General features: G+C 37.3%; 1 protein-coding gene across 3 annotated transcripts in view; it reads left to right on the plus strand.

Annotated features, from left to right (window-relative positions):
• Nucleotides 1–21,821, plus strand: part of Slc44a1 (solute carrier family 44 member 1) — a 178,094-nt gene that overhangs the window by 81,447 nt on the left and 74,826 nt on the right. For all 3 annotated transcript variants that reach the window (XM_048338435.1, XM_048338443.1, XM_048338454.1), the window contains exons 4-5: nucleotides 4,783–4,919; nucleotides 17,311–17,404. In XM_048338435.1, coding sequence (XP_048194392.1) covers nucleotides 4,783–4,919; nucleotides 17,311–17,404 — 231 coding nt within the window. The remainder of the gene's footprint in view (nucleotides 1–4,782; nucleotides 4,920–17,310; nucleotides 17,405–21,821) is intronic.

Consider the following 21,821-nt stretch of genomic DNA (forward strand, 5'->3'; position numbering starts at 1 on the left):
GTTACAATACAGCATCACTCTCTTGTCTTCAGGCTACATCCTAGGACCTGTGTACATGCCCGGAGCAGCAGACAGTACTGAACTGTCTATATCTGTTTTTTTCCTAGGTATACATACCTGTGGTGAACTGTATAAATAGGCAAGTTGGGTACTGCCAGTGGCTCACACTTGTAATCCTAGCTACTCAAGAGGCTGAGATCTCAGGATTGTAGTTTGAGAACAGCCCAGGCAAAAATGTTTGTGTACAGAGGGTTTACAGTTACATGTATATGGTAAAAAGTACATTTTTTTTAACAGTGTTAACCCCTTCCTCATTTTCTCCCATTTTTTCTCTTCCTAACACCCCTCCCTTATGAGATTCTTATCTCCACTTAACCAGCCAAAAGCTGGAAGCAGAGCTCTTGGTCAAGTGCTAGAACGCTAGCTAAGTGAGAGATGGCCTTGAGTTCAAGCCCAAGGACTAGCACATACGTACATACATACATACATACATACATACATATGTACTTACATACAGCAAGTAACAGATTATCAGCAAATGATAATAAAATAGAAAAATTGTGATACTGTGCTATAATAACGTATTTTAGTTGTATGAATTATTTGTATGTGGAGTTTTTCATTGACTATTTTTGGGCCTCAGTTTACCATAGGTAACAGAAACTACCAGTAAGAGAAAGGACAGTAATCTAGCCTACCAATGCCATGTTTATTTAAGAATTATCTATTTTGTTGTCAGGACATATAATTATTATATTTTGGGAACTGAAACTAGTATAAAGATTTATTTATTTGTCTTAGGCATTTTTAAATTAAAAGACAAGTACTATAACTTTGATATCTGTAAGTGTTCAAGTATTTAACCATAGTGATCACATAATTATTTACTCAGGTTGCCATAGATTAGGTGAACTTCAAAATACTCAAAGGAGAAAATGCAAACTTAATAAATGAATAGTCAAAATTACTAATAGTATTTGTACGAAATAGTTTAAGAATAAAGCAGAATGGAAATGGTACTGAAACTTAGAAAGACTATGTTTGAATTCATTTTTTGACACATTCTAGCTCTTGTAGACCAGTGATTATTTCTATAGGAGGCCTCAGTTTTCTTGTCTGTACAGTGGGAATGTTCTCTATATTAAGATTTATTATGAGGACTGAACAGAGTGTGAGAGGACCCAATACCTGATTATCTAGTAAGGGTCAACAGAGCTACAGATGTGACTCTAGACTACACACATCTGTGACTGTGTGTGGAGGGAACTGAATCTAGTGTCTTACATTGTGGTTGGAGGAAAAATACGGAGTGTAAACCTATGCTTGTATGTTTGTGAGCATAAATTTTCAAAAATATTGAAAAATGTACCTTGGTTTTATTGCTTAGGGATTTTCCAAAATCAAGCTTTAACAGTGCTCAGAGTCCATTTCTTGTGCAAATAGTCATAGTGGAATTCTTCTCACCCTATTTTCCCTTTGATGGATCTCTTCTGGAGGCTACCTCGTTTTATCAAGACTAATCACCTAACAGTTGTAAACACTTCTATGCACATCGTTCCTTCCAAAGGAAAACCAAGTATTAGTCCAAGTATTATTTTTTATTCCTATATCCATAAGTTTAGTGCCTTATTATCAAATGTGAAATTTTTAGACAAATCATGTAATGATATGAATCACTGAGTATATTGTGTTAAGTGCTTTGTGTACTCCTCATCCATAACTTTATGGTAAAATATAAAAATAAGTGGTATGCAGTTTGATACATAAGAAAATTGAGCCTAAGAATGATACATATATTCCCCCAAATCAGAGAAAGACCAAGATAGAGACCTAGAAGCCAGGATCAGTGATACACGTCTGTAATCTCCACTGCTTGGGAGGCTGAACAGGAGGATTTCAAGTTTGTGGCTAACCAGATGTTGTCTCAAAGAGATATGGCATCTAATGAGGTTGATCTGACTAAAGCATGGTTTAAGTTGCTGACAAATCACTAGTAAAATCATAGGATGTGTCTTAAGGCATATGATAAATACAGTGGGGGAGCTTTGGGTATTAGAGAAGGCAGAAGCCTTCCAGACAGTTAGAAAAATGCATCTACTTCCAAAAGGTTGTCATTGATCCAGTCTAGGACCAACTACAAAGCTCTTAAAACCTCTGGCTTTCTTTCTTTTTCCCAAGCCTGTTTTTCTACTTCCATGTGATTTCTCCATATTTCTCAGCTCTCCTTCTCCAACCCAGTTCCTCTACCCACTTCCCACCTTATGCAAAAATATACCACATTGAAACCTGTGTGATTTGAAGGGTGAGGCGGTCAGTACTTTGGTGTCCAGCACATATGAAGGTGAAATTGCAGAGGAAGAAGGGATCGCTGAAAAGCTCTGGAAGGGATGGATAAAGCTTAGAGGTTAGAAGAGGATGACGTATGGGTCTTGTGGAGAACAGATTTGAAGGGTGAGAGGCTTTTGGAATCTGGGTGGTGAGCGTTTTGACCTTCAACAGTGATGTCAGAAAGATATAGGCTAAAATCAAAAAGGGAACAGTGAGGGCTGGGGATATAGCCTAGTGGCAAGAGTGCCTGCCTCAGATACACGAGGCCCTAGGTTCGATTCCCCAGCACCACATATACAGAAAACGTCCAGAAGCGGCGCTGTGGCTCAAGTGGCAGAGTGCTAGCCTTGAGCGGGAAGAAGCCAGGGACAGTGCTCAGGCCCTGAGTCCAAGGCCCAGGACTGGCCAAAAAAAAAAAAAAAAAAAAAAAAAAGGGAACAGTGAGCTCTGAGGATGAGTTTTAAGATATTCCAGCTACTGATAATATGTAAATACACACATATGATCAACACACTATATATGTATGTATGTGTGTATGTATACACACGTTTGTAATTTCCTAGATGTTTATATGCAAAAACATTTTATGTAAGATGTTAAACTTTTACACTTTTAAAAAAGCCTATTTGCAAATAAAGTGTTAAAGCAAAAGAAAAAGAAATATACCACATTAATTGTGAGGCTTAAATGAGTAATATCTGTGGAAATTCAGTTTAGTGCCTGGTACCTAGAAAATAGTTAATAAATGTTGATTACTATTATATTCGTTGGTAGTATTAGACATCCTCCTCAAGGAACTAACTGTTCCCTGTCCAAATCTGGTTTTGTGCAGTTCATTGCACTGGGTTCCAGGACAGCTGGAGGGGAATAAAGGACTGATTGCTTCCATCATCCAAAGATTGCCAGAAACTATCTTCCCTGTCCATACTACCTCGTGTTATCAGCCTTGGAAACTGTCCTCATTCAAGTCACCGCGTTTTTTTTTTGGCCTGTCCTAGGGCTTGAACTAAGAGCCTGAGCATTGTCCCTGAGCTACTTTTGCTCAACACTAGCACTCTACCAATTGAGCCACAGCACCACGTCTGGCTTTTTCTGTATACGTGGTACTGAGGAATCAAACCCAGGGCTTCATGCATGCAAAGCAAAAGCACTCTACCACTGAGCCACATTCCCAGCCCCTAAGTGACAGCTTTTTGCCTGACTTCTTCATTTTATCTGTGTAGAACATTAATTGTTTGCGATTTACAAAAAAAAAAAAAATGTTTTCTGGGGCAATGGGGTAACTTGTATTCCAGCTTATACCTGCCCTTTGCATTCTTGGTCTCCTTACCACTGTGTTACTACTTCATCTGCAAAGGCATCTCTGGTGCCCTTCCCACCCTCTTCTCTACTTCTTGATTTTTCTTGTATCCTTATATCATGTCTTTTCCAGCACATGTATTAACTTTATTTTTTGCCTTTTATGTTTTTCTCCCACAAAATTCTTGTATTTGCTTCTATTTCCTGATGCAGATTTGGGTTATATTGTGGAAAGTGGTGCTAACAGGTTTATGAGTGTGTAAAAGTTACCCTGGAACCAGGGTTGAGGTCCTTGACTTGTGTAGTGTTTTTCTTCCCCCTCTCACTTCCTTCTTTAAGTATTATACTTAGTTACCTCATCTTGGAGTGTTCAGCATTCACTTTCTTGTTGAGCTTATGATAGCATCTGCAACTGTTGTCATCTCTTCAAGCTTACCATGCTGAAACTCTCTTTTATACAGGTGATTTCTAGTTAGTCTCTGCTCTTTAAAAATATAAAGATACAGAGGGGATAATTTAAGATTTAGAGGTTACTTTGTATATCTGTTACCGATCTTTTTGATAAGTGGTTTTTTGTTTCAGTAATTGTGATTCAGAAATAATCTTCATGTTTTCCTAGAAAGTGGCAATTCCAAAAAGAAAATAAATTTATTTCAGTACCCAGAAATGACTGAAGTGTAGCTATATTTTTATACCTGTCATTCAACTTTATATATTCACTTCCATACAATTAATTAATATACATATGTTATATTTACATGTTCATTTTAATTATACATTCATATAACTGTAGTATATAATTTATATAGAAACTGTAACAGTTTCAGATATTCCAGTAATTTTTGGTACAATTTTAACAAAACAATAAAACTAGAAAAGACCATTTCTCATGATAAAACATGTCTGTGCATATTATAAAAATGTAAATATTAGAAAGGTTGATTATGAAAATATTGAGTCCTTCAATACCCCACTACCACTTCTAATATTTACAAGTAGTTATTTTCTACATGTTCACATCTGATTAGATTTATCAAGTATTTATCGTGAAGGCATACAGAGCAGATGCTCTTTGCTTCTAGGTTTAATCAAATATACGGTGAATCAGAATGTGTTTTGCCAAATAATATCTCAGTTTTTCTCTCCGTGCTTTAGGTATGTGTTCTTTTTGGATCCATGTAATCTGGACTTGATAAACCGGAAGATCAAGTCTGTAGCACTCTGTGTAGCAGCATGTCCAAGACAAGAATTGAAAACCTTGAGTGATGTCCAGAAGTTTGCAGAGATAAATGGTGAGATTTTAGGCCATTTGGATCTACACTCAACAATTCTCACTGTTAATTATTATCTCCATGTATTCCAGCATAAATTCATCATAGTATTGACTATGTCATCAAACAACTTTAAAAAGAAGTAATTTTATATTTCCTAATTTAAAAAATACTAGAATCAACCTAGGGAGTTTGTTAAAACTCTGGATTCTATAGACATAGTGCTATGCATTCGTTGTCCCAGCCACTCAGGAAGCTGAGGCAGGAGGATCATTTGAGCATGAGGTCAAGGGCAGCCTTTGCAGCATGCCAGTATTTCATCTCAAAGAGGAAAAACAAATACTGCCAGGCACCTGTTGCTCACACCTGTAATCCTAGTTACTTGGGAGGCTAAGATATGAGAGTTGTGGTCCAAGGCCTGCCTGAACTCAAGAAAGTCTATAAGACTGTCATGTTTAATTATTACCAAGAATCAGGAAGTAGAGATTTGTCTCAAGTGGTAAAGCTGTGGCCTTCCGCCAAAAAAGCTCAAGAGAGCACTCAGTTCAGCCCCCAGGATGGGAAACAACAACAAAAAATTATTTTGCACTTTTACTCAAAGAGCAAAAGAAAAGAAAGTGGATGGATTTCTGCATCCCTCCAGGGAAGTTTGACTCAGTAGGTCTTTGGGCTTTGGAAATTCACCATTTTTTTTTTAACAAGTATGTCAGATGATTTAAAAATATCCTATTGAATATTTTTGTTTGTTTTCTTTTTGTTTTGAAACAAGGTCTTTCTTTGGAGCCCACACTAGCCTTAAATTCTTTGTCTTCTTACCTCAGCCTCCTGAATTATTGGGATTTCAGATATGTGCCACTACATCTAGTTGTACTGTTGAATATGTGTGAATTACTAGTCTATGCTATATGAAATGTGTTTTTTTGTCCCCCTTTTGCCAAGTGTTAATTAAAAGTGTTTTAAGGATGTTGTATTTGTCTGTGTGCGCGTGCGCGCACGTGTGTGTGTGTTACAGGAAATTTTTAAGTTTGGGGAAAATATACCAAAGTAGAATAAAAGTTCTATCATCAGTTGTTTTCAGTGTATTGGTTATTTATAATTTTGGGTTCGTCTTTCTAAAATTACTATTATGGTATGACTGTTTATCTAAGAGTAGTGTTGAGAAACTCTGAAGTTCAGTGTATTAGAATTAACCAAGAAAATGGGCAGAGACAGTTTCCTGAAGTCTAGCCCTGATCTTTTGAGATTCTTATGTCTGACTATTATCTTGAGATTTACATGTTTTGCCTCAGCTTCTCTTCAGAATAAAATTTTGAGGTACTCTGTGGAGGGCCTTAATGCGGATGGTACCCCATGCCTATTCTTTGGAACTTCTTTGAGGTTTTATATTTTATGTTTAGGACACCCCAGGCCTGCCTCTGTCTTGCCCAAATGCAAGACTAATTCTGATTTCTAGGAATATCCACCAGGTATAAGGTCTAGCTGGATGTAGAAAGCAGCCCAGGAACAACTGCACACACCAGCATGGGCCTAGTCCTTCAGATAGGATACTGGTCTGAAAACAGAACTAGGAGCATCACTCCATGTCCTCAGCATAAGAGAGAGAGGGCATTGGTTCATGTAGATCTGGATTTCAGTTATGATTCTAGCATTGACTGGCCCTTTGATAAGGTGTCATAGGTATAGTTTTTCTGCACCTATATTTCCTCATCAAAGAAAAAGGTGAATAAAAGTAATACTTTCTCACAGGTTATAAGGATTGAGTGAGATGTTGCATGTGAGCATGTGGAAAAGGTGTGACTACTGCTCAGCGTTTTTCTTCCCACATGATAATGACATAAATCCCTTACTAAGCTTTATACCAGAGCTATCATCTCATCAGGTTTCATAGGGAGAGATGAGTTGTTCTTTTGAAGTGTTTCTATGTGTATACCTGGTAGGTGGTTTCGTTGAATGGTTAAGAATATAGGCTGTGATCACTGAGCACTGATGGCTCACACCTATAATCCAAGCTACAGAGGAGGCTGAGATTTGAAGGTCGTAGTTCAAAGCCAGCCCGGGCAGGAAAGCCCATGAGACTCTTATCTCCAAATAGCTCCCAAAAAGCCAGAAGTAGAGGTTTCCTTCAAATGGTAGACTGACAGTCTTGAGCAAAAAAGCTAAAGGACTGTTTCTATGTCTGAGTTCCTGCCCCAGTACCAAACAAAAGAAAATAAAAAGAGTCTAAGTTGTTTAGGCTAAAAGTTGTCAATAGTTCTGAGACCTTGAGCAAATTGTTTGCCCTATCCATGTCCAATTTTCCCCCCATCTATAATAAAGGGATAAAGTTTGAATCTGATATTCTTCATGAGGATGGTTCTCATCAGACAGTATATGAGACATGCTTATAACGGTATCTGACAAAAGATGCATTTTTTAAAATGGTGTTAGCTGCTACTATTACACCAGTGTTGTACAATGGGTTTCCTTCCTTATTCTCTCTATCTCCTTTAAGATATAGTTGCCATATGAATGTTCCCTGAGTTTTCAGTCAACATTAATTTGTTGCTGAGAAATTATCAGTAGTGATAAATAAAAAGAGTTTACATGATCTGGAGGGCCAGGTTAGAGCTAGTTCCTTGTCAGCTCTGTTGCAGCTACCTTCTTGTTCTTTGTTTCAAGGTCAGAATCTTTCTAAGTGAATGTGCCTGAATGTGATCTACTGAAGTCCCTGCTTGTGGCGTTTATAGCTTTTTATTTCACATAATATCTTGTAAAAATAGTATTATTGACAGGTATTAATCAATAAACATTATTTCAGAAAACAGATTTCTTAAATTGGTGTCCAGCTATAAAAACACTCTCAGGCTTTGGTGTCAGCTGTATACCAAGTAAGTCAATAAGATAGGTATAAGAAAAAAAATGAATACAGCATCAGGATATGTAGTGTTAGCTGAGTTGTGATGGTGCAAGACTGTGATCCAAGCCCTCTAAAAGCTGAAGAAGAAAGATCATCAGTTCTTGGCTACATTGGGCTACAGAGCATGATCATATTTTGGGGGTGGAGGGAGGAATAGAAGCATAATAATAGATCCTGGAGCAAGAAATAACTTTAAAAAGCAAATAGAAAAGCTGTTAAATTCCAAATGGAGAGGAAGCTTTTGGTGTAAAGGCCTAACTAAATATCTTTTTAGAAGCAAACCTAAGTTGGAATATTTGAGTTTCTCAAAAGAATCTATGTGATTCTGTGGATTGGTGACTTAAAACTGGACCTGGTAAGATGTAATTCCAGTAGTAATATTCTTTGTCCTCTTTTTACACAGCATGCCTACCTTTTAGGTTTCATAACTTATCCTTATTATCATTTTAAGTACACAGTGACTTGAAAGGAGCAGATAAATCTTTACTTATCTATGTCCAATGTTAAAGTTATATTTCTGCTGGGAAATACAGAGAATCTTTGATCTCAAATATATAGATCTTATTAATTTCAGTGAGGAGTCTCTTGAAGAGAAGATTCAGGAATAGGTGGGGAAATTTTTAAATCTATAAAGCAGAATGATTATAAGTGCATGAAAAAGCCTGTACCTAGGAGCTAATGCTGTTAAACTCAGGAAACAACACAGAAAAGCTTCATAGGGTTAGATTTTACAATGATTTCTTGACTGGAGTCAAATGACACCAAAAATAAAACATTTTTAGTTGTATCATAAAAAAAACCTTTTCCTTCACTCAAGGACAAAATCAACAGAGTGAAAAAATCAACCAATGGACTTAGAAAAAAATGCAAATCATTATTTGTCATGGTGTTAACATTCAGAGCCTAGGATGCCCCACCATTGAAAAAGAAAAAGCACAAAGTGGTGGTGAGGCTGTAGAGAAACTGGAAACCCAACCCATTGTTATAGGAATGTAAAAGAGTGTATCTATTTATGGAAAACAGTATGAATGTTCCCTTAAAAGTTAAACTATTTTGTTTAATATTTTTGGCTGCCTCACCTGTCATCCTAGCTATGCAGGAGGCTGAGGATCACTGAAGTCAGTGGAGGCAGAAAAGTCCATGTGACTCCATCTCCAATTAACAAAGTGTGATACTGGGACATGGTTCAGGTGGTAGAGAACCAGCCACAAATATGAAAGCCAATAGAGAACCCAAGGCCCTGAGTTTAAGCCCTGTTCCCAGCACACCGGAAAAAAAAAAAAGAAAGAAAAGAAAACTGACATATGATCCAACAATCCCATTTCTATGAGTACATACAAAAGAATTGAAGATAGAATCTGAAGTTGCACACCCATGTTCACTTCAGCATTATTTACAACTAGCTGGCAAATGCAACATAAATGTCTGTGGGCAGATTAATAAAGATAATGTAGCTGTGTGCCAATGGCTCACACCTGAAATCCTAGCTACTGAGGAGGCTGAGATCTGAAGATTGCGGTTTGAAGCCAGTCTGGCAATTGAAATCCCCGTGAAACTCTTACTTCAATTAATCACTCAAAAACCAGAAGTGGCACTGTGCCTCAAAGTGGTATAGCACTAGCCTTGAGCAAAAAGAGCTCTGGACAGTGCCCAGGCCCTGAGTTGAAGCCACACGACTGACCAAAATAAATAAATAAATAAATAAAAAGATAATGTAATATATACATACTGTAAAAATATATTATCTACCTAAACAATAGAATGAATCTCAGTAACCTACTACAACTTGAATGAATCTTGAGGGCATTGGACTAAGCAACATAAACTATTTACAAAAAGACAAACCTTTAAAGTTGCACATATGTGAAATACATTGAGGAGTCAAATTCATAGGGATAGAAAGTTGAATGGGAGTAGGAAGGGGAAATTAGAAGAGTAAGTAAGGAGTTATTGTTCAATGGGTAGAGTTACAGTTTTGTAAGATGAAGAGTTCTGGAGATGGAAGGTAGTGACTGTCTACAACAGTGTGAGTGTACTTAATATTGCTGAACACTTACAAATAAGATAGACAGTCATGTGTATTTTATCTTAACATTTTAAAAAGTGTACTTTTTTTTTTTGGCCAGTCCTGGGCCTTGGACTCAGGGCCTGAGCACTGTCCTTGGCTTCTTCCCGCTCAAGGCTAGCACTCTGCCACTTGAGCCACAGCGCCGCTTCTGGCCGTTTTCTGTATATGTGGTGCTGGGGAATCGAACCCAGGGCCTCGTGTATCCGAGGCAGGCACTCTTGCCACTAGGCTATATCCCCAGCCCTTAAAAAGTGTTCTTGAAAGCAGAGGATCTTGGATGATGGAGCAACTTTTCAAATACTGATTCTAAATTTTAAAGGACAGGGTAAAATAACATGTTTCTTACCAGAATGAAGAGATAATACGAATTATTTTCAAAGAATTTTAAGCTTGCAGGACATTTGGAAGTATTTTTTAGCACTTAGAATCATCTATTTACATAGACTTTTATTACCTTAAGTTTTATAGGGGAAAACTCTTTGGTTCTATAGCAATGTTTATGTGAAATACATTTATTAGGGAAATAAAATATTCTCTGGAATCTTTGTTTCTTTTAGACAGAAAAGGGAGGGGTTCTTTCTTGGAAACTTAAGAGTTTGTAGAGAACCCTTGGCAAATATGTCTGACTAGAATAGAGAGTTTGGAGGAAATACGTGGAAATTAGATTAGCTTGTAAATATGTTGCCTTACGAAGAGCTTTGAAGGCAGGCAGGAGAATTTAGATGAATATAAAAGCATACAATCTAATATGTGCGTAAGGTGGTAGGTATATAAAGGTTCATTTGATTCTTACGGTTCATAATTAATCTATGACATGAAAATCATAATAAAAGAGTAACAAAGAAGGTAATTTTAAAATGATGCTCAAAAAAGTTAAAGTTACCAAATACACAGACTCAGTCCAAACTTATTTTCCGCTCTTAGTTATCATCTTTTTACAGTCATGTATAAATTTCCTGGGGGCAAGCATCTACTCTGTTCATCTCTCCATATCTGCACCCTAATGTATGAGCTCAGTACTAGACATCCATGTGGTTTCCTTTTTGAAAGAATGATGGGCTGCCTTTCTCTACCCATCATATTGCCACTTAATAATTTCTCATTCTCATCAAACTTTGTCTTCAGTTCTGTATCCATGTGAGCTTCCAGACAGGTAAACTGTTTAGCTTCATTCTCACTAGAATTGCTGTGAAATCAGTTCTATTTATTCACCTCTAAATAATTCATCTGGTTCATTGCTCTCCCTTATGCATCTTCTCCCAAGCCCTCTTGTTCGTTCTCTTCCCTAACCTTATGCTCCACAGAGAAAATTGAACCGATCTGGTGAGAGCGCCCCTAGGAGTTCTTATTTTCAGCAGGACATGAATTCTATCCTCCTGCTGCCATCCTTCCCTCTAAGTTTTCTATGACCAGTTTTTTTTCTGCTTTATTATCATTGTTTTTGAAAACACAAGAAATGCATACAATGACGGGGAGGGGATGAGTCCCACTTCTTCTGAAGCTAATGCTAACTTTAGGTGACATTTCCATCCCAACACAAACACACCGAGACAGGTGGCAAAGGAAGAGAAGACTGCCTGCTCAGATAGTTCTCCTTTCTAATCCCAGGAACTAATTCTATCCCGTTATTTCATTCTACTCCCCAGGGTTGAGCAAGGTCATCTGAATATCAGCAGGTAACATAAGCCCTAGGTTTGACCTCAGCATGCCTTTCATTGGTGCCTACTCAATGCCAGGTGTTTTGCATATCATTTTGTTATCTAAATTCTAATCAGCAGTTTAGAAATGTGCCTCACCTGTACATTACAGGCTAGCTACATGTGTTTGGAAGGGGTAATACTTAACATGTCATTTTTATTATTTTCTATTACTCCTGCCAAATTCTTTTATTGTATATATGTATATTTTTTGTCTTCCCTAATATGATGGTGAACTGTGGCCAGAATCTTGCTTGCATCCCATTTATGGCATGTGAAAAAGTACTGCCATTTAGAAGTGCTTCTTTAGTGCGCTATATTTTGCATAATTCTGAGAGGTTTATGATCTACCGTTTGGATCATGGCCACATCATGAGTAAAGCTGTACATCTTGGTGCTTTCTTAATGATTATTGTTTTGCCATTTAAAGTTTTGACAAATTATGTGACCCATCCTGGTAAAAAATTACTGCTCATGAATACTAATGTGCCTTTTGATTATCATTATCTGGTTGTTAAGAGTCAATATCAATAGATGCACCATAGATACAAGTACAGTTCTTCCTGTTAAGAAGCTTGCAGTAGACTCAGATTTCTCTGTGTCTTCCACATTACTTAATACAGATCTCACCTATAGTTTACGTTAATTCACTTAACAAAATTTAATTGTGTACCTAATATATGCTACTGGTGTTTGGGTGGCAAATTTCTTTCAATAGGTACTTTGCAGAAATTGCAAATATGACCATACTTTTCATGCATTGCTAGAAATTCAAATTAAAAGTGTCTTTCTTCCAGAACATAAAGGTACAACAGTTTCCTAACTAGAGAAAAAAAGTTAAAGTCATTGTGCTTCACAAGGCAATACAATTTGTTTTTCATGGAGAAAAACTGTTTTGCATTGAGACATTTGTTCTGCTCATTATAGGTTTCTAAAATCATATTTTGAAGAGTCTATTTCCACTTACTTTTAATGCATCATACAAATCTCATTTGATGGTAAATGAATACAATTTTAAGGCAAAAAAAGAGAATAGCTTTCAACAGACCGCCTGTTTTGTATTTTTACTTCAAGTTATTTGGTGTTTTGGTCCACTGATATACAACTACATGTGCTTTTGCTTGCCTATACGAGTATTTGTCAATATCTCAAGACCTTTTGATTGCCATAACCAAGTTTAGGGAGAAACTCCTAGAACCTAGAGGGTAGAGGCTTCTAGACTGCCCTGCAATGAGCAGGACAGCCCTGTGTAACCAACCAAGAATATCATGTGATACAAGATTGACAAATACTCTTTGAGACCGTGTATTTCACTCTTCATGAGAAGTGTATGAAAGGATGTTGTATATCATGTAATACTAAAACATCAGAGATTAACAACAGTTCTTTTATTCAGCAGAAAGCTTCTGGGTATACCTGTGTACTAGGAGATTGGGACTCAGAATAGCAGAAGAACCCGATTCTCAAAGCACACTAAGAATAATCAATTAAACAAATGCAAAAAATACCATATTTTATAAAAGAGCTAAATGGCAAATAGTTGTATCCTTTTTTGATGTTGTTGATGCTTTTTCTTCAAATATTCTGTTCTATTATTTTCTCTTTTTTTTTTCTTTGTCTTTTGTGCTAGCCCTGGGTGGCTTGAACTCAGGGTCTGGACACTCTTCCTGAGCTTTGTTGCTCAAGGCAAGCAGTCTACCATACCATTTGAGCCACACCTCCACTTCTGGCTTTTTGCTGGTTAACTGGAGATAAAAATCTCACAGACAGAGCTGGGAATATGGCCTAGTGGCAAGAGTGCTTGCCTTGTATACATGAAGCCCTGGGTTCGATTCCTCAGCTCCAGAAGTGGTGCTGTGGTTCAAGTGGCAGAGAGCTAGCCTTCAGCAGAAAGAAGTCAAGGACAGTGCTCAGACCCTGAGTCCAAGCACCAGGACTGGCAAGCAATAAATAAATAAATAGATAGATAGATAGATAGATAGATAGATAGATAGATAGATAATAGATTTTGGGGGGCTGGGAACATAGCCTAGTGGCAAGAGTGCTTGACTCATATACATGAAGCTGTGGGTTCAATTCCCCAGCACCACATATATAGAAAACAGCCAGAAGTGGCACTGTGGCTCAAGTGGCAGAGTGCTAGTCTTTAGCAAAGAGAAGCCAGGGACAGTGCTCAGGCCCTGAATCCAAGGCCCAGGACTGGCCAAAAAATCTCACAGACCTTTTTGCCTGGGCTGACTTTGAATAAGATCCTCAGATCTCAGCTAAGATTACAGGCGTGAGCCACTGGTGCCCAGCTCTGGTTTTGTTTTGTTTGTTTGTTTGTTTTAGAACACTGTAGAACACGTGCTTTACCAGTAATTTTTGCATGGAAGCCTACTATTTCTTAACTGTACTCTTAAACACAGTGGCTTGAGGTAAATAATTCTATTTGTAGATATGCCAGTGATTGCCTGCAAGGCCTCAGAAGCCTAACTTAATTTTCTTTTCACTATAGTTTTTAGAGGGTGGCAATGGAATGAACCTCTTAGGGTAGTTCATATAACTGATACTGAGCTAAAGAATAAATAATTAAATATTATAGGACATTTGAAAAATTGTAGTAGTTAAACATTCTGGGTTCTGTAACAACCATTTACTGTGATAAATGTTTGTATACCCAACTTAGGTTCCTAAGATTGCTCATTTTGATAGCCTTTGAATAACATTGGCTGAATTGCCTGGACTGCCTCTGGTGTGCTTTAGATAAGCTTTTGTTTTTGTTTTTTGACTTTTCATTACTCAAATATGGTTTTTACATACTTTTGTGTTTGAAGGAAAACTGAAAACCTTACTCTTTTTTATGTCCAAATACCTGTGCTCAGTATTGTTTATTCTAACACCGTTTTAAAAAAAGATGCTACTTTTAAAATGTCCACTGAAAATGCATTCACTAATAAATGTGAGAAGAAAAACAACAGTGAAAAGACTGCCATGATAGTGTTAGTTTAGTGTTTTTTATTAGTGCCTCTTCTGCCCATCAATTCTTTGAGCAGAAAGCCTTGTGTATGAAAAGTTTCTGAGGATTGTTGCTACTAATGCATTGTGAAGATCTTTTTCCTTTAATCTTTTTAGTACAGGATCTATTTAGTATTGGCCTGTGTCCCAGAAGACCATCAGAGATAAGGCTATTATCCCTTCATTGAGTATTGCCCTGAGAAAGTATACAATTCCACCCTATTGCACCTGCTGACCTCCTTTTTTAAATAAAGGAAGGGCTAGGCTGGAGATTGTGCTCACTGAATTCAGATGAAGCCATGTGTTGAGCTGCACTCATACAAAGTGCTTTAGTTAGTGTCTTTTGTATTGTGCAAATTGATTCTGGCTTGGACATGGAAGGAAATACGATGACAATTCAGGTCAAGAAGTTGACAGTCATGTTGGCTGCTCTGCTGTTATTGGCACAGTTGCTTTACTTTTCCATCAGCAATCCTAAAATAAGTCTTCCAGCTGTTTTAGAATTCATTTCAAATATGTGCTTGTCATTGCTGTTAGGTTCTTTCAAAAATTGCTAGAAATAGAATTTAGTGACATTATTTTCAAACATGAGAGATAATTCTTTTAGAAGAGATAAATACTTAATATTCATGCTTAACTTTCTTTCTGATTTTGTTTTGTTTTCCTGTGCTGGGAATCAAACCCTGAGCCTCAAATCTATTAGGCAAGTGCTGTGCCACTTTGCCCCATTCCCAGACCACATGCTTCATTTTTAAAGCATTTCACTGAAATGAAAAAGGGCAGTCAAAAGTGACTTTAAAATCAGTCTATTGAATTTATCAAAAAGATTTTTTGCCTTGTTGCCACTTGAATTATTTTTGTTAAAGTGCATGCTTCTATTTTTTTTTTTTTTTTGCCAGTCCTGGGGCTTGAACTCAGGGCCTGAGCACTGTCCCTGACTGTTTATTTTTTTGCTCAAGGCTAGCACTCTACCACTTGAGGCACAGTGCTACTTCTGGCTTTATATGTGTGTGTGTGTGTGTGTATACATATATGTATATATGTGTATATATATAGATATATATACACATACATAAATGTATATATGTGTATATATATAAATATATATACACACACACACACACATATATATAGTGCTGAGGAATCGAACCCAGGGCTTCATTTATATGAGGCAAGCACTCTGCCACTAGGCCATATCCCAGCCCCAAGTGTGTGCTTCTTATATTTATGTATGTTATTATGGTTCTCATTATTTAAATACTAATAGGTGGTTTGCTAGTTTCAGAGAACATGGTTGAATGAACTGGCTGTTTATGACCTTCCAAAAATTAGTTGGATTGATCAAGCAAGATATAAATGAAATAAATCCACTGCTAGTTTTTGTTGTCCAAAAATCCCTCAAGACATGTTCTCTTATAATCACCTTTTCTCATGATCACATGACTATTCTACAACTAACTTAGTGTCACGGTTTATCACTTCAGTTTCCTGTTGTATTCTTCTTGGTGGTACATTGTAAAAGTCTGTTATCAACATAACAAATGCAAAGCTCTAATGTCTTATGTGGAACTAAAATATTTGTACAAATTAGAAAATCTGGTAGTAACTTCAACAAAATATATAAACAGTTCATGCGCTAATGCATGAGAGAACCGCAAAATGAGAGCTGAGTCTGGGTCTCCTCGTTTCTACGGCAGTTACTACTATATAGTGACCTCCCCGGTGTCTGAGTAGCTATGATAGAAAGCGAACAGGCCTGTGACATAATACACACTAGATTTAGTTGACTGTGTCCATTTGAATATTCAATATTATTTAAGTCTATATAGCCATATAATCAGAAAAAATGGACCAATCCAAGGCTGAATTTATGGTTGCTGTTTTTGTTTTCTTTTTTGTTTGTTCATTTATCTGTCTTTGGGGGAGAGTAATGGGGGGCACAGAAATAGTGGGACAAAGGGTGAACAGATGCAGCAGTGGCACTCACTAGACACTGTGTTGAAAATGAACTATACAGTTTTTGAGAGGAGTGGGGAGGCAGGGAAATGGAGAGAGCTAGGGTAGGGATGGCATTGTTCAGAAAGAAATGTACTCTATATGACTTAGGGAACTGTAACCCCTCTGTACATCACCTTTGTAATAAAAATACATGAAAGCAGAAATAAATAAGTGCCCATTTAAAAAATACTTTGAAAAGTGTGGATCACTTTTATCAATCTTTTTAGTTGATTTACAGTTAAGAGTGTTCCTTGTTTTCAAATAAGAAGTGATGTATTATATGAATGTGTATGCTGTATGCAGTGTTATAAATATTTATTAATGGACAGTGTGGGAATGAGAGAATGCACACTGGAGCATTGGCTATGTAGTCAGAGATGTGGAGCTGAATCCCAGCTCAGCTTCCTAGGTCTGTGATCTCAGGCAGGTTGCTTACCTTAACTCTTCGCTTCCATTTCCTCCTGTAAAATAGATGTAATAATGCCTTCCTTATGAAATTATAGCAAGTGGTTTGCACATCCACATCTTCTTGCATAGAACCCAACATATGGCAGATACACAATAAAAATCATTCTGGTACTTTATTGTAATGAACATCAATAAAATATGTGTACATATGTGTACAACTCAGATTCTTATGAGTTGTGTAATGCTTGCAAGGTGAATATGTTAACCTGAACATCTAAAACTAATGAGAACCACTGAGATGCTGCTCTTTCTGTTCTGCCTGCTAACATTTAACTTTCCTTTTAACAGGCTCAGCACTATGTAACTACAATCTGAAGCCCTCTGAGTATACCACATCTTCAAAATCTTCTGTTCTTTGCCCCAAACTACCAGTTCCAGCGAGGTAAATCTTATTGCAAAGTTGTTTACTTGTGACTTTTGTTCTTATAGGTAAATATTATACCACACATGTTATTTTCAGGAAATAATCACTTACTGAAAGCTGCTGCCCAAGCCCAATACTTGTACTACAACATTTAAAGTAGGAATATACATTTGTGCTTTTCAATCTTTTTCAAAAATGCATATACAAATAACTTTTCTTATTCTCAGTTAAATTTTCTTTTAAAAACTTTCCATGACATCATTTCTATAAGTACACAAAAGTGCTGAACCATTGTCAAGTCTGCAACAAACAGTCTGAGCTTTCCCTTAGTTTTTCTGCTCAAGGCTAGCACTCTACCACTTGAGCCACAGCTCCACTTCCCACTTTTTGGTGGTTCATTGGACATAAGAGTGTTATTGACTATTCTGCCTGAGCTGGCTTCAAATTGCTATCCTTAGATCTCAGCCTCCTGAGTAGCTAGAATTACAAGCATGAACCCTTGGAACTTGTCCCTAAAGCTCTTTTGATATTGATCTTAGTAGTTCTTACTGGGATGATATTTTAAATTTTACTCTGTAAACTTAGAATGGATGGCAAAGATTATTCTCCATAGATTGTTTCAAGTTATTTCTTTGGGTATATTCTCTATTATAGGTTGTATACCCTGTCTAAAGTTTTATTCAGTAAATATTTATTAAGCACTGACTGCATATAATAGATACAAAGATGAAGCAAGAAGTATGTGTTGAAAGGATATCACAGTAATAATAAGTTAATTTTACAATTATAGATTTTTTAAAAATATGAATCCTCTAGCATTTTAGAATATATCCGAAGAATTACATCTATGTGTATGCATGTATTTATGCATGTGAATGCACATATGTACTTGGGAGGATGTTTGATCTTAAGTGCCCTAGTATGTAACATGAGAACCTTTCTGGAAAGCTGACCCTATGCTAGCTTTATTATATCTCAATATAGTATAGTGAGTTACTAGGTAAAAATTTTTGAGATTTGAAAACATGAAAGTAGATCATGTCTACTTTCTTTATGCGTACCTACGGCTATAACTTGTGCTTTATTGACTTGAATTGGAGATTTTCTGTTGGAAAGGCAGAAAAAGATATATCAGTTAAATTGATTTCCAGCTCTTTGAATCTTGTTAAGTAGTTGCTGGAAATCAAAATTTAAAGCCTATAGACATAAAAGTAAAAGAATGATTTAAAAAGATACTCAGTAAGAAGGATCTAAAAATTATAGCTTTATACCAGCAGTTACGGAGACTACATTCATGAATGTGAAGAACTTTAGGGAGGCTGCAACAATAAAGCAAAGGAGGTCTTTCCTTAGTCACTGGAGAAAATTTGTTGGTAGAAAAGCAAGAAACAGATAGGAGCCAGTGCCTCACACTGGCAATCATAGCTACTTGGGAAGTGGAGATTGGGCAGATTGTGGTTTGAGTTCAGCATAGGCAAAAAGTTCGTAAAACCCCATCACAGCAATTGCTGGATGAAGTGGCACGTGTGTGCTCTTAGATTACAGCAGGAAGCATAAATGTGGTGAGTTTCCATCCTAGTTGGCCTAGGCAAAAAGTGAGACCCTGTCTCAAAAAAGACTTCAAGCAACGTTCAAGTGGTAGGGTACCTGCCTAGCAAGCATGAAGCCCTGAGTTCAAATCCTATTACTGCAAAAACAAAAACAAGCAAAGCTGTATATGCTTATCTACCAAACTGTTAGTTTGTTTTAGATATATACTTTGAATGTACAGTCATTCTTTCAAAGCCCAAACTTATTATGAAAGAGTAACTAGAAAAGTCACTGCTCCCGTATAATTGTGGGGTGGGGGAGTGATGATAAAAGACTGGCTCACACACACTGTGAATTTGCCTCCACCTCTGATCCTAACCATGTTGGTTATTTCTGGTTATCTTCAGTGTTCAGTTTTGACTACATGCATATCACATGTGTGCACTCACTACACACACACACACACACACACACACACACACACACACACACACACACAGCATCCTCCTTCATGAAAAGACAAAGCATAGGATTAGGGTCATTAAGTTTTCATGATGGGCAGACATGGCTTCTGACAAAGTCATCTTGTACTCACTAAAATAATTTCTGGATCTTTCCAAATTCACTCTTCTGTTTAAGCAATATTTGTAAGTTCCCATGTTTTACTTATTTTAGCACCTCCCATTTTTGTCTGAACTAAGCCCATTGGAAAGCAAAAGAGAAGAAACAGTTAACAGAAAGTAGGCCAGTTCATATCTGGTAAATAACAAAGATGAGTAATATTTGGAAAACAAAGTTAAGGGATAAAAGAAAAAATGTCTAATTAATAATAATAATAAAAACTTGACACTACCCCATTCCACACATAGGGTGTGGGTATTAGCTTTCCAAAGATTAGGCCCTTGTCCTGAAATTGTCTGTCCGTCTGTCTATCTATCTACCTATCTTTCTGTCTGTCTACCTATCTACCTACTTACTTTACCTGTAGTATTGAGGTTTGAACTTAGGGCCATTGCAAGCAGTTTGTCATTTGATCTATCCCCCTAGCCCTTGTTTCTTTATTTCTTTCTAGATAAGATCTGCTTTTTTCTCTGGGCTGATCTTGAACCATGATTCTCTCATCTCCGCTTCTAGAATAGCTGGGGTTATTGAGGGGGGCAGGGGCACACCATATCTGTCCCTTGTTAAACTTTTTTTTTTTAAATGCCAAAAGGTCAGCATTAAGCCAAAGTGATGTATCCATGCACTCTTCAACATCTGTTTCACCTTCTTTACCTTTGGAGCATCCTAGTAGGATAGAGGAATATGAACAAGTATTTTGAATCTAGAAGAATCTGAGCATGAATAAGCCACCTTGTGTTTCTTCTCAGTTTGAACAAGTTCTCTCAAGTTTTTTTTTTTGTGTGTGTGTGTATGTGTGCGTAAAACCATGGGTAGTTCATACTTGTAAGTTTATTTCTAGACTTAAGGAAGATAACATGTTAAATATCCATTATTGTTCTTGCTACCTGGCTTAGGAGGTACGTCTTTCCCTACTTCTAGGACTTTTCCCTTTGACTCAACCTCCCTGGGTACCCAGAGACCTGAAGCTGAAATCATTGCCTATTAAAGAAAACAATTGTAAATTAACTTACAGTAAAACATGAATGATATCTAATAGCCAAATACTTACTATTTCTAAGAGCATTTAAAATCAAATCTACAGAAATGGAATACTTTTCAAAACTCTTTATTAGTGAAGTGCCCAGCATGGTAGCAAAATATAGAGTGGCTAATCTGAGTGCTGTACTAGAGAGTCTGTTTCGACCACAGAAATGGGTTACAGAAGTTCAGTTTATCCATCATTTATCTGGATTCCTGTGAGTGCTAGAAAATTTTCTAGGTGCTAGGAAATAAGTAGAGGAATCAAGGGTAAGTTAACATTTACAAATCATTTACTGTGTGCTAGCCAACATAGTAAGGCTCTCATATATACACCCACATATAACTTTCATAGAACCTGTATACCTATTGCTCCTAATTCAAGGATAAAGAGATGGAAGATGAGAGGGGATAAGTTACCCAAGGCCACACAACTGTTGTGCAAATGAATTTGAATCCAGAATCTTGTCAGCTTGGTAACACAGTTAGGGTTGGGGACTAGGGGCAGGGGTGGCAAAAACTTGAGGTCAGGCCGGGGAAAAAGTTTTTGAGACTCAATTTCAACCAGAGACTGGATATGGTAACACGTTCCTGTTATCCCAGCCCAGAGGAAGCACAGTAGTTGGGTGTGGTGTACCTGCTCTCCCCAGTGATGAGAGAAGCATAAATAGGAAAGTTGCAGCAGAGGTATAAAACAAGCCCCTACCTTCCTAGTGTTAAAAAGGGGCTGGAGGCATAGCTCAAGTAGTAGAGCGCCTTCCTGTTGAGTCAAGACCCTAAAGTCAGTCCCTAATACTTTAAAAAGAACAAAAAAAACGTTGAAATGTATAAAAGCATTCTAGATTTCCATTAGTCTTTGGTCTTCTGGACTTATTTATTCCTAATTTTCATATGCTATAGAGATCTTGCTATATTCCTTATTGCTCGCTCTCTCTCTCTCTCTCTCTCTCTCTCTCTCTCTCTCTCTCTCTCTCCTCCCTCTTTGTCTCTCTTGGCCTTGAATTTGGGGCCTGGGTGCTGCCCCTGAGCTCCTTTTGCTCAAGGCTAGCACTCTACCACCTAGGCCACAGCACCACTTCCAGCTTTTTTCTGAGTAGTTAATTAGAGATAAGTGTCTTACGGGTTTTCCTGCCTGAGCTGGCTTCAAACTGCCATACTGAGATCTTAGCCTCCTGAGCAGGTAGGATTACAGGTATGAGCCACTGGTGCCCAGCTGATATTCTTTCTTAATTAATGCTTTTAGCCACAGAACACTGGTAGTTGT

Source organism: Perognathus longimembris, chromosome 1 (genome assembly GCF_023159225.1).
Source record: "Perognathus longimembris pacificus isolate PPM17 chromosome 1, ASM2315922v1, whole genome shotgun sequence".
NCBI classification, from domain to species: domain Eukaryota; kingdom Metazoa; phylum Chordata; class Mammalia; order Rodentia; family Heteromyidae; genus Perognathus; species Perognathus longimembris.